The following is a 12,860-nucleotide window of genomic DNA, read 5'->3' as shown; positions in this document are numbered from 1 at the left end:
TGGCATGAAGTTTGCCCAAGCAATCACATTTAAGTCCTCTGGTGCCTGCACTTAAGGATATAGCCTTTAATTACCAATTGCTTTTGCCGCCAACCCTTCACTTGGCACACAAGGCACAACAATTCAATACTCCGTGTTACCCTCACTGGACAGTATATGACCATATTCATTATTTATTGAATGCTATTAAAACCACGCTTGCAGTACAAAAAAAAAATCTTAATTTCCTTGGGGGCTTTTCTGTGGTATTTAGCATTAAGGACATACAGATTCCTTAAGAAAGGTCATTTATTTTTAGCAACACTCTTTTGAGGAGAGGAAGGTCTACCTCTCCTAGGGCTCAGATAAGAAACCTAAGTGTACGAACAAGAGTGTGTCAAGCCAATAAACCTCCACTAAACTTAGGTATATCCAGCCTAAGGTGTTGCTGGTGACATTTATTCAGGGCGCGCTGCATTTCAGAGAAGTCTGTGATTCCTCAAAGGAATCATGGCCCCCAGCGGCCTCGGCCACAGTGCTTAGCACTTCTGCAAAGAAAACCACATAAAATGAAGACATACGGATGCAATTTGAGAAAATTTGTGAGAGGGGAAAAAAAAGGGGGGGCATTGATGGATTGTACAGATTCACATAAGGACTCCGTGGCAGAAGATGAAGTTCAACTGTGGCAGACAACAGTCAGTTTTCCTTAACCATGAAAACATTCTCTCTTTCTTGCAGTATAAATCCTGTGCATGTTTGCCTGAAAAAAACAGATGGCCCTACCAGACAACACTCCCCTTGGCAATTCACCCCCTGGAAAGATTTATCCCGTACATTAAAGCAACATGCCCAAGAACTGCTCACTAAAATGTGAGCCTCTTAAACCCTCCCTCCCTTTCAATACATTTCCAATTACAAAAGGCGAAACACCTCATCTAAGAGCTCAGGAGATTAGACTTTAAATGAGACATGAATGATCCCAATCATCACATTTAGGCATTTTACTACAGAACAGGACATCCCTCAGAAACTTCGCTAACAATTCAGAGCTTGGCATTCTTTTGGTGCCATCAGCTCTGAACAGCATTACAGTATTTCCACAATACATTTCGCTATCGATAGCAATAATGATTCTATATAAGTCAAAAAGTCACTCAAGTGTTACTGCTTCAGTGAAACTGCCAGCCTCCCCTGTAAACAAGGCTTTCAAATAGATAGAGACGATCAATCAACATTCACAAACCTGGCCTATTTCCAGTACAGAAGCAGAAACTGCAGGACTCAGAAGCTATATATAAGAATGGTAGATATTACCCAGAAAGCATTTCAGATGCCTTAAGTAGCTGCTCTCACTAAAAAGCAGACTGCTATTGACAGTCTTACTGCCCTGGGATAAGCTACATGCAGTTTATGAAGATAGGTCTCAACTGATGAATAAGCTGAAGAGCTTTCTCAGAGACAAAATATAACAGCTACATGGGGAGGGCACATAAAATCTGCAAATACAGTCTTGGCACTGAAACCTTCAAATAAGTAATAGTATTTTTGTGATACAAAGCAGCACATTTCAAATATCTCACAAAATATTACAGCAGTACTATCATAATTTGTATGTTAGTCTAGTTCTCCTGATATAGAGGCATCAGGAAAGAAGAAAAGGAAGTTCCATCTCTTTTTGCACGTTCAAATATTCAAGACTGTACACATGCATACCAGCTCATTACTGTAGCTTGCTTGCTTATCAAGAGAGGCCAACAAAATTATTCTTGAGAAAACAGGAAAGCAGCTTAAAGGAGATTAATTTGACACTTTTCTCCACTACAGTTTTAGAAATGACAATGGAGGATCCCACAAAGCAAGCACTCTTTGAAAATGCAGATGCATGACAACACAGAATACTAAAAAGTACAAATAGTCATTTGAGTTTAAAAAGCACAATAGCACTACTGTTATTCTGCACTGTATAACAGCCTCGGAGATTATATAAAAGATATATAATGTTACATGCTTGATTTTGCATTTCTTCTCCACTCAAAATTCCTGTTGCTATGAATGGGAAACCTAAGCCACAAAGCCAGGCGATTATTTTAAAACACATTCTAATAATAATTTCTTAGCACCAGTCCACAGCACTGTGAACATAATCCCGTGCTGCACATGTTATACATGCGCACGCTCGCACACACACAGACTTGCTGCGCAAACCAGCAAGAAAGCAATAAAGTAACACTTGTAGATAATAGCACATACACAGTAGAAAATTTTTACAATGGGAGAATTAATGTCTTATGAAAAGATACTGGCTTCCCCTCCATAAATTTAATCAGAATCCATATATCAAACTTACCAAGATTTTGTTATCTACTTTATCTCCCTTGGTTTCTAGCTTTACTTTCTTCTTCACCGAAATTTTGATTTTCCTCCCAATAACATCCTTGACACTTTCTGAAATAAAAGAAAATACCTTTAAACATCATCATCATCAACATGAGAGGAAAACAGATTCCACTATCAGGTTTACAAGAAGACTCAGAGCTATGTTGTCCAACCGCTGCACCCAGGAAAGTCTCACGCATGTGTTTCAGTACTAAACACACTCTAATACATACATAACTTTTCTTAAGGATGTCATCTACAAAATAATTTAAGCCCATTATGACGAGATTATAGATTTTATATGCCAATATTCTAAATATTTCTCCCCAGTGCTGGTTGCACATCAAAAACATTCCTAAGACAAGCCCCAGTATTGCTCAACTCTACCCTGGGAAAATACAACAATTCCCCATTCATCACTCTAAAACACAGTGAGCAAAGTTTGCTGATACTAGAACCTGAAAAGCCTGTTAAAGTCAACTAACCACTTGTATTGCAAAAATACTAGCCTTTTATTGTTAATATCACAGAGGGCAAATGGGTCAGATAATAGAAAATCAAGTGCTTGTACATTCAAGTTGCAATGCAAATCAGCCAGGCTCTCAGATACCAACATCTGACAGCTGTGCTGCAAAGGCTGCAGGAGCCTGGGCTGGCATCAGTCCAAGTCCTAATGATTACGTAGCCACCTCACAGGACCAATCCCAAAACTGCATTAATTGACATAATATTTCATACATATATATATATGTGTATATATATATATATATATATATATATATAAGGAAAAATTTCTTGGCAGTGAGGATGACAGAGCACTGGAACAGGCTGCCCAGAGAGGTTGTGGAGTCTCCTTCTCTGGAGATCTTCAAAACCCGCTTGGACGCAGTCCTGTGCCACGTGCTCTAGGTGACCCTGCGTGTGCAGGGGGGTTGGACTAGATGATCTCTAGAGGTCCCTTCCAACCTTAAGCATCTGTGATTCTATATATGCGTGTGTACACACACACACACACGCACACAGCTCTCTGGCATCTTTAGAGGGCAAATCTCCACCCCCTACATGTGCTTATACAGACTTAAGTTTAAAAGGCTAAAATTCAGAGTAATACGGTCTTCCTAAGGCTTTTATAGTAATTCTGCGGCTTTTCTCCACAATTTTCCTTTGACAGCCAGCATAACCGACTGCACCAAATAACACAGCATTTAGGAAGTCTAGCCCAGGCCAGAACTCTGCCTGGAGGGCACAAGGACGTGAAAGGCAAAAAACAAACCTGGTCAGAGCGACTCTGCCAGAAAGAGCTGTTGCTGCAAAAGCTGAATGCTCTCCCTGGGAATTCTGATTTGCCGACCCGGAAAGGAAAGTTCCTGGGCTGGCCCAGGGAAGCTACCCCACTCCAGCAGTGACTGCCGGAGAGCGGGGATCCCAGGGCAATTGCTTGGCAAGGAGCCAGGCAGAGCATCCCCCAAGGAGCCAGACAGGCAGAGTAGGAGGGGAAGCTCCATCCCAATCCTCCCCGTATGAGCCAGGTTTTGAGACCTCCTCTCTTATAAATGATGCCCGTTTCTGGTATTGCTGTCCTCTGATTGGGAATTTAAAGGAATTCAAGGCTTACCACACATTCTTTTTCATAAAGGAAAGCCCTATCTCATTGCAGAAAAGAAAAAATACAATGTGCTACTATTTCCTGCTACTTTATTTCCACCCCATAGATTTTGCCTTTTGGTTTATTTTCTCTAACAAGCAGTTCTAGTGCTGCTTCTAGCAGGGGACTTCCTCCCGAAGCCAGAGCGGGGAGCGCGGGAGACCGGCCTCCCGTCGGCTCCGCTGGGTCTCCCACAGGTCCTAAATAGCAGCACTGAAACCAACTGCAGGCTTCCAGCTGCGCCCCTGCTACTTCAAAAAGCGAGAGGGAGAGAAAAGGCCTTGGAGCATCAGGGAAGAAACTGGCCTGGAAGCAACTCAAGGAAGCATCAGGATGTCACCTCGTCCTAAGGCTGCGCCTGCCACATGGGGCTAGAAACATTGCTGCAGAAAGTTAAGATTTAAATTCCGCTGACTTTTTCCCAACTAACAGAGAAAAATTCCTTGATATTTCTGGTAAGGGGACTTTCGAAGTAGCTTTTCAAATGAAGGGGTGGAGACACGAGGTTAGGGCTCATGTTTTTAAGTGCTCGTTAATTTTTAAAGCCTCGGACTATGGGCACCTACCTTCAGACACCAACAACGCAGAAGAGTGGATCCACATTACTATTTCTTTTTTTAAATTATGACCTAAGCGACCTGACAAAGGTCACACAGGAAGTGAGTAACAACAAAAACTGCAGTTCAAACACTCCTATTCCTCGTCTAATCTCCATGTCTAATCGCTGCATTTTACGGCACGTCCTTCCAGGCTGTTCTCAGAACACAGGGTTATTCCCAAAAGCTTCCTTTCAAAATTCATTTTATAAATGCTAACGTGCTAAGCTACACTGCCACTGACCAATACACAGACACTGGAATACTGCTATAAATCACATCAATCCATGGGAACAGATCCACACGCCCACGAGGAGCCCTGAGGAAGCAAGGTGGGTGAGAGCACGGTGCCAGAACTGGGGCTGGTGCTTAAAACTGTCCATAGAGGATTTCAGAGCCCGGCATGCCCAGCTTTGCTCCTTCTCTCACTACCTCACCTAGCACGTACAAGCATAAGCGCTCGGCGTGAACCTGCTCCGGCCACGCATGAGCATCTCGGTCCTTACACCTAGCTGGCCATGTTGTGATCACGGTTGGGATTACACCTATTTCTGCCATAATACTCGGCTCGTCACCTTTTCCTAATCCCTCCGGGCTAACGCTAGGAATCTCCTCATTTCCTTCACTAGAAGGACTGCAAAATAGAGCTATTTGGTTTGCACAGTAAAAAAGCCTGCAACAACAGCAACTTTTCATCCAGAGCGTTACAAGGGTTTTCTCTGTTAGAACAAGCTCCCCCCAACAGCACAGGCTGAGAAAGGCGACGACGCGCCGCAGCGGACACAGGCTACGCGAGCTCCGCGGACCCCGTGTGCGATGCAACACGTACGTACGGGGCCGCCTGACGAACCTCCGCTCCTCCAAGAGCATCGCCCCAACCCAGCTGAGATCTTTCCTCAACAGGCGAAACCACAGCTGAATCAAGAGGAGGCCCAGCCCGAGCACAGTACTCAGGGACAGTCCAAAGCTTGAGCCCCTCTCCCTGGACGACAGCGCTTCCCAGCGCGCCCTGTTCGCTCCCTGCTTGTTGAACGCTCCCGAACGGCGACAGCAGCAACGCCAGGGTCCTCCCTGCAGCTGCGACGCCGCGAGCCAGCGCCACAGAGCGGTCCCCGCTCCGTGCGGGGCACCCGGACGGGGTTTGCTCGCATGCGGCCCCCAAACTTGAACGGAAAGGACCTCTCCCCTCCGCAGGCACGCACGGCGCGGGGAGGGCGGAGGGGGGACAAATAAATAAATAAACGGCACAAGCCAGTTTTAAACAGCCTCAAGCCCAGAAGAAAAAAAATAAATAAACAAGCCGAGGCTACAGCTCTTCCAAGCACCTTCCCTCGGGGCCACCACCGAGGGCTGCCGGGCGGCCCCGCACGGAGCCACCGCACGTTTTCCCAGAGGAGGAGATCCCCGTCCCCATCCCCATCCCCGTTCCTGTTTCCATCGCCGTTCCTGCTCCCGCACCGGGGCCGCCGCCACCGCATCTCCCGATGCCCCCCACCCCCATAACGGCCCCCGCCCCGCACGGCGACCGTTAACGCCGCCCGCGGCCGGTACCTATCAGCTCCCTGGGCACGTCGGAGCCCTCGTCGGCCATGGCGGCGCTGCCTGGCGCCGCGGCGGCCTCGGCGGCGCGCATGGACGCGGCGCGGGAGGCGGGCGGGCGCCTGCGGGCGGAGCGAGGGGCGCTCGCTCGCTCGCTCGCCGCCTCTCTCGCACCTCCGCGGCGCTACTCGCCTCCCGGGGCGGGCATTGCCGAGGCGGGGAGCGCCCGCAGCAGCCGCGCGCGGAGGCGGGGAGGGCGCAGCGGCCGCGGCTCGGCGCCCTCAGCGCCCGCCCGGCCTCCTCCGCTCGCGGGAGGCGCCGGCAGCCCCGCAGCCGCCCGCCGCAGCCGAGCAGCCCCCCGCGGCCGCCAGCATCGCCCCCCGGCGCCGCGCCGCGAGCAGGAGGGGCCGGGGCGGGGGGGCGGCAGCGGGCAGCGAAATCGAGGACGCCGCGAGCGGCTCCGCCTTCGCGCGAGCCCGCGGCGCTGCGCAGGGCCCGGCGGCGGCAGCGGGAGCCACCTGCTGGCGGCCGCCCCACGCGGGGCTGCCCCTGCGGGACCTCCCGGCGGCGTCGCGGGGCGCCGGGGCGGCCGTGGGGGGCCCTGCGGGCCACGCGGGTGGGGGCGCCCCGCGGGGATGCGGGTGTCTGGGCGCCCTTCGCTGTCTTGCCCCGAGAGGAGGCACCGCGGCGCCGCCCCAGCCCCGCGGCTCGCAGGCCCCGCGCGGGTGTCTCCGTGGGGAGCTCGTGCCGCGACCCCTGCGACACCAGTGGCAGCCCCTCCACCACCGCCGGGCAACCAGGCGGCTTTCCAGCAACACGGGCCTTTCTTTAGGGGTGCTCCTCCGTCCGCAGGGGCACCTCCCGGCTTGGCACCACAGGGAATCGGCCTGTTTCGCTCGTTTCTTTGCAGGGGATTCGTGTTGTAAAGGGGGTCGCTGTCATGTTGAAGACAGCCCGTGATGCCTGCTGCCTGGGAAAGAGGTTGCCAGACTGCACCTCTCCTAGCCCTGCAGCAGGACAACCTCTGATCCAGGATCCATCGCTCTCTCCCTCACCTCATCTCCCTAGGGACATCCATTGCTAGAGGAAACGTTCGTATTATAGATTGCTATAGATTAGCAAACTCATTGTGAAGGGAAGAAAACAAGTTTGTGAGCTTATACCAGATTGAAAGAGACTAAATAAGCCTCCGTTCCCAAGGAAAACTCCACAACTTACAGCATTTTGCTTGTTGCATTTTGCTTTTGAGAATTTGTTTATGCGTAACAGCCGCATTATAAAAACGCAGCACTTGAGCTGACTAATTGTGCCTATTATCACCTATATGTATATATAAAAAAAGTCCCTTTGTCCTTATTTTATGGGATGAGAGAGGTGGAAGAGCTAGACCACTCTGGGAGTGCAGTAGGGCTAGGTGCTCGTTTCTAGTAGCGATGCAGACCTTCAAGGAAAGGATCCTTTTCACTGCAGCAGGATTGTGATTGGGCACCCTAAAGCGGGGGGGATAACTGCACAAACCTCATGTTTTGAGCACTCCAGAAATGAGTGACGGATCTGGAAGACTGAAGTTATTTTTATCTAATTAGGAAACCTAAATGCATTGAATGAGCACAGCAGCATAATTCCAAGGAAAAAGAGTTACTTTGCTGGTAAAATACCATACTGTTGCAACCTGTTTCTCAGGAAGTACTGCAGACCTTGGTCTTCAAAACCAGCAGTTAGAAACTGTCATGGCTTGTCAAGCTTTGTTGTTGTTGTTGTTTAATTCGCCACAGCACTAACCAGCTTTCTAAATAATTTTGGAGGTTGTCTTACCAGTACAAATATGATTATTGCAGAAATGGCTACATTTAGTGAAACAGCAAACTGGGAAGATGGCTCTGAGCTGCAAATAAGGACATTCTGTAAGGAAATCAAGCAGAAAGTCGGTGTGGTTTGCATTGGCTCGTCCTGAGCTCTTCCCTGGCAGTCATCGCCATGTCTGTCAGCGGGGCTTCATTCTGAAGGCACATTAAAAGTCGTTCAAAGGATAATCGATTTGCCTGCCACAGAACAGGGATCTCTGTGGATATTTCTTCCTCTGGAGATTGCTAAAATTATTTTAATTTCTGGCATGGCCAAAATTGCTGATGGAAGTTGTGAGCTAGATCATTTGCAAGTTAAATTGCTGCGGGAAGTGTAGCTGCATCCACGACTTAGACATACTGACAGTAGCAGAGCAGGAGGGAACGAGGAATCTCGGGAGACAGGGATGCTTTGGGGACAAAGGTGAGGGGCTGCAACGTGCCCCATTGAGAGCTGCAGCATCCAGGCAGCACATTAACTGCCAAGCACAATGCAGTTTGAGAGGAACTCGCTCTGTCTCTCCCAAATCTCTGTATTGCCATGGTACGTCACACACGGTATTGACACATGCTATACCTTATTCCCATTTCCTGGCCTTCCTCCTCCTCAGTCAAAATCCTCTCTTCCCCCGCAGGTAGGGCAGGTGGCAACAGGAGCTGATGCCAAGTCGCGCATGCTGTCCTAATGTAGGCCCGTTGTGGTCTCAGCTGCAGGGTGCTCTCTCTGCTAACATTTTTGTCACTCGAATTACGACTTTTTGCACTGAACGCTTCCAATCTTTTTCCTCAAAACCAATAGTATGACGTGATCAATAATACAGTGTGATCAACAGCATGATGTTATTGCTGCTAAAGCCCACGTAAAGATTTCCATTACTTACAGCTGGTGCCAGACTGACATTCAAGTCCTGCCATGGAGTGACCGTGTTGCAGAGCGGCACCCTGGTAGGCAGAACCAACACGACCAAGTGTCCCCCTTGGCAAGCTGCCTCGCAGTGCCCTGCAGAAGCACAGAGCGCCCCACAAGAGGCAGGGCAGCAAACAACTCGGCCAAAAATGCTCCAGCCTTGGTCGCTGCTTTTCTAAGAACAGATACAAAGGGCCAAAAACCTTTTCTCAGCTTCACCTTTGCCACCTCATTGATACTATTTACTGTACTGGGTGAAAGCAGACAGAACAGGGCCACAGCGCTACTCAACCAAGCATCTCCAACAGTGATATCATCTAAGGAAACATTACTTCTTAATATCTGAGAAATTAGTGTGCCATTTTGGAAACAGAGACGTGGCTAACCTGCCACTCCTTGGACTTTACACAAATATGAAGTACAATTCAGTCACATACTTCTAATTATACCAAGTTCATGAACAGTGCCAGTTTTATTTCCTTTCGGCCTAAAACTATTTTTTAACACTTTTAATTTGGAGCTGTCTCCAGTTTGAGTTTATTTCTTACCTGATAATTATTTCAGTGTTCATTGTCTATGCCTGGTGATTCCAGGAAGATGGTACTTGGTTCCTCCACCTTGATCACGTCTGTTCAGAAAGTTGTAAAAGTTCCCAGTGTAAAAGTTGATTAGAAAAAACAAAACAAAAAACCAAGTGACTAGTTAAGTGCACCATAAATAAATGCAATTATATTGACAAATGATTGAGTGCCTGCTTTCTGATTACACCAAAATTGATAGCGAGAATGCATACCCCCCATCAATCATTAGTTTGGTAAAGGAAATGACATGCTTGTAAGTAGTCTCCTGTTGTTACCTGTGACTGAGCCTTTTCAAAGCCTTTACTCTGGGCTTCTGTGTGCTCTTATGATTATTTCAGTACCCTGCACAAAACCTATTTTGTCTTGATTTTAAATAGGGTGAATATAAATGCAGCAGCAAAGATGTATATTTTGATAAGGCATACTTTGATGGTAGTGTTAGGAAAAGAATTATAAAGAGCAGTTGATGCCTCATGAAAATCTTAAGAAAAATCTATTCAGAATAATTCTGGTTACCGTGTTATTATATCAGCTATTTCCATATTCCTCTTCCCTCATTCTTTTTTAGCAAGACATTTGCATTAAACCGGGATCATTGTTTCTTAAGAGCTCCTTGGCTTCTGCTGCTTAGCTCTCACCACGTGAAAGCATAATCCTTTCCCTCACTTTTGGGTAGAAACTGTTACAATTTTTATGACTTCAGATGTCGAAATGGGGAACAAGAGCATGTGATCTTTTAACTGGGCCTCACGTGGCATACACTTAGCAAGCTACTGAATGAAAACAACATTTTAAGCCATATAAATGGCCCGTGAGTGTTTCAACTCCTTGGTTTATGTCACTGTGTCAAACCATCCCATTTTGGGGGGGACTGTGAAATCACATTTCTTGTCTACTACAGCCCTTCATTAGGTCAGGTATCTCAGCAACTCTTTTTTTCTTATCATTGACTCCGTCTTAATCTTAACCAAACAACAAGCCTTGACTGGGTTTCCATCAGCACTGTGAGATTAACTATCCCTTGAAATCAAGGCGGTAAAGCATGCCCCACATACGTTATTTGCACTCCCCAAATTAACTGAAAAGGACGAGAAATTTTCTTTGTGGCCAGTGAAGCAGATGAAACAAACCTGAACAGAAATAAGTCTGCAATAGTCCTGACCTAAATTTCAAACTGAACATGATTCTATATTTCAAAAGTTTGGGAGAGTTCCTTCTCTTTCAGTCTTCGCTCTTCTTACTCCTTCCCCTTCAGAAACTAACAACTCTTCCATCACTACCAATGTCTTTCATTCAGCCTGGCAACCTCTGCTGCAATAACTGTGTTCTTTAGCTGTCACAAAGCCTTCTCAGAGGCAGCACATTCAGGAGGGGTGACTGACCGCGCAGGTTGTCAACAAGAGCCTTTACAAGAAACCTGAAACGTTGGACGTTCAACCCTCCAGCTCACAGCTCTGATACAGGCCGGAGCGATTGCTTTTTACACCGTCCTTCTGCTCTCGCTGCACAAGCTCTCTCCTGTGGAGGACCCTGCAGAATAGGGTCTGAGAACGTTGCCCATTTGGGTTGACCTAGCATCTACGGAGCTTTGGCTGAAAGGTACTGGTGATACTGCAATGCAATAGAAATGCACAGGCAAAATGGAATTGCCATATCTGTGTCTGGCCATAATGGGAAGCTAAAATAAGGGCTGACTAACACAGTAAAGTTGATATCCCACTTTTTTTTCCCCCCCTTACTCCAGAAGAATAAATGTCACTGATAATTTGGGGCAAATAATTCTTTGAAATGCTACTTTTGAGGTTCGAATTAGCATTTTTTTTCTGCTATGAATAAAGTCCTGTGCAACAGCAATATCACCAACACACAACACCTCCTTTCGCCCTGGCACATACATACACTCCTTGGAGCAGACTTCCCTCAGTGTCTGGCTGTTTACCCAATCTTACTGAAAAATAGTGTCCCTAGGCTATTAAATCCAGGCCTCATTTCCAATTCCTGAAGCGGCCAGTGGCAAAAGTTGTTGAATCAACTGTTTGGGGAAAGAGGCCAGAAACATTCTTGCCTTTCATGCTCACCTGTCAGGGCAGGGTAGGGAAGGCCACCACAACTCGCTGCCCTCCTCCTTCCACACTGCAGCAGTGCCTCCTGCTTCTCAGCAAAGAGGAGGTAAAATCTTCAGCCCAGGCAGCCCCTGGGAGCTGAGGCTGACTCGTGTGGGACGACCTATATCCGAGCAAATGAACTGCCTGAGCCTCCCAAGGGCTGTGCAGGCGCCTTTGGGATCGCCCTGCCACATCCGAGAGCAGCTTGTGAGGTGTCACTTGGCAGGGAACAGCTTCCGAGTACAGACAGGCACTTTCCTGGGGCTGGGAATGGTTCCTGGCACTGTTTCCCTCCGAGAGCGTGGACGTAGCTGCAGCACACTTTGTCTCTTCCTCCCTTGTGTGATAAGGTCTTCTCCAATGCAAGGAAGCACTGGGTGTTACAGCAAAGGAAACAATCTCAAGCCAGTCATGCCAAAGGAGCACTTTGCCAAGAACAGCGGAAGGAAAAATGGTTCTAAAAATCCTGAGATGAGACACAAACATGGCTAGGTCACAGCAGGAAGGCTTGTGCTGCCATTCCACAACACATCTTCAGCAAAACTGACCTAGGATGCCCCTGCTCATCCTTCTGCCACATTTCATTGGATCACTACAACTCTTTGCAGGACTGTACTGTAAACTACATAACAGGGCCCAGTTTAAAAAAAAAATCAGTATATCATAGGGTTGACTCTGACTCAAAGGGCAGATGCTCAAGTAAAATTACATCTGATCTTTTAACCTGCTGATACTTCAGACTGCTCTTTCATTTCCCTAATCTCAAACTGCCTTTGAAAAGAGTGTAATAAAGTTACTGAATGCATTTGCTATTCCAAAAAAAAGGGGGGAAGAAAAATGTATACATACTTCTTCAGAGAATAATCAATCAGAATATAATTTTATGAATAAGCATTTATACTTACTCATACTCATTTGTAGGTATTTCTAATCTGCAGCTCACCTTTGGATCATAGCGGCAGAAGCCCCGCAGTTGGCTCTATTATTTAGGCCAGAACATAAACATGCAAATGCAGAACTGTAAGACTGACTTACGTTGCAATCTGCAATCTGTGCTTTCCAGGCAGCGATATAGGTCATATGGAATTATTTCTGTTCCCAGTCCGGATGATTACATAATAAACTAGCACAACAAGAGCTGCGTATTTCACAATCAGCTGGAAGTTCACTTGGGAGCGACGGTTCTAATCAAGTTCAAGGGTTCAAATGCTCTCTGAAAACTAGGAAACGATTACTCCCAGGGTGGACTCAAAATCTCCTCCTGACTTTGACTACAGGGTTTTTT

General features: G+C 47.3%; 1 protein-coding gene across 5 annotated transcripts in view; it reads right to left on the bottom strand.

Annotated features, from left to right (window-relative positions):
- CARMIL1 (capping protein regulator and myosin 1 linker 1) overlaps positions 1-6,240 on the bottom strand; it is a 173,427-nt gene extending 167,187 nt beyond the window's left edge. For all 5 annotated transcript variants that reach the window (XM_088533402.1, XM_088533405.1, XM_088533403.1 and 2 more), the window contains exons 1-2: positions 6,151-6,240; positions 2,330-2,427 (exon numbers count right to left, since the gene is read on the bottom strand). In XM_088533402.1, the coding sequence (XP_088389528.1) occupies positions 2,330-2,427; positions 6,151-6,232 (180 nt within the window). In that variant the 5' untranslated portion in view covers positions 6,233-6,240. The remainder of the gene's footprint in view (positions 1-2,329; positions 2,428-6,150) is intronic.
- Between the last annotated feature and the right edge of the window lie 6,620 nt (positions 6,241-12,860).

This window comes from Tinamus guttatus, unplaced genomic scaffold (assembly GCF_059628265.1).
Source record: "Tinamus guttatus ecotype Peru unplaced genomic scaffold, ASM5962826v1 Tinamus_guttatus_pri_ptg000497l, whole genome shotgun sequence".
NCBI lineage: Eukaryota > Metazoa > Chordata > Aves > Tinamiformes > Tinamidae > Tinamus > Tinamus guttatus.
The sequence above is the reverse complement of the archived record's forward strand: the minus strand, read 5'-3'. Positions and strand labels throughout refer to the sequence as shown.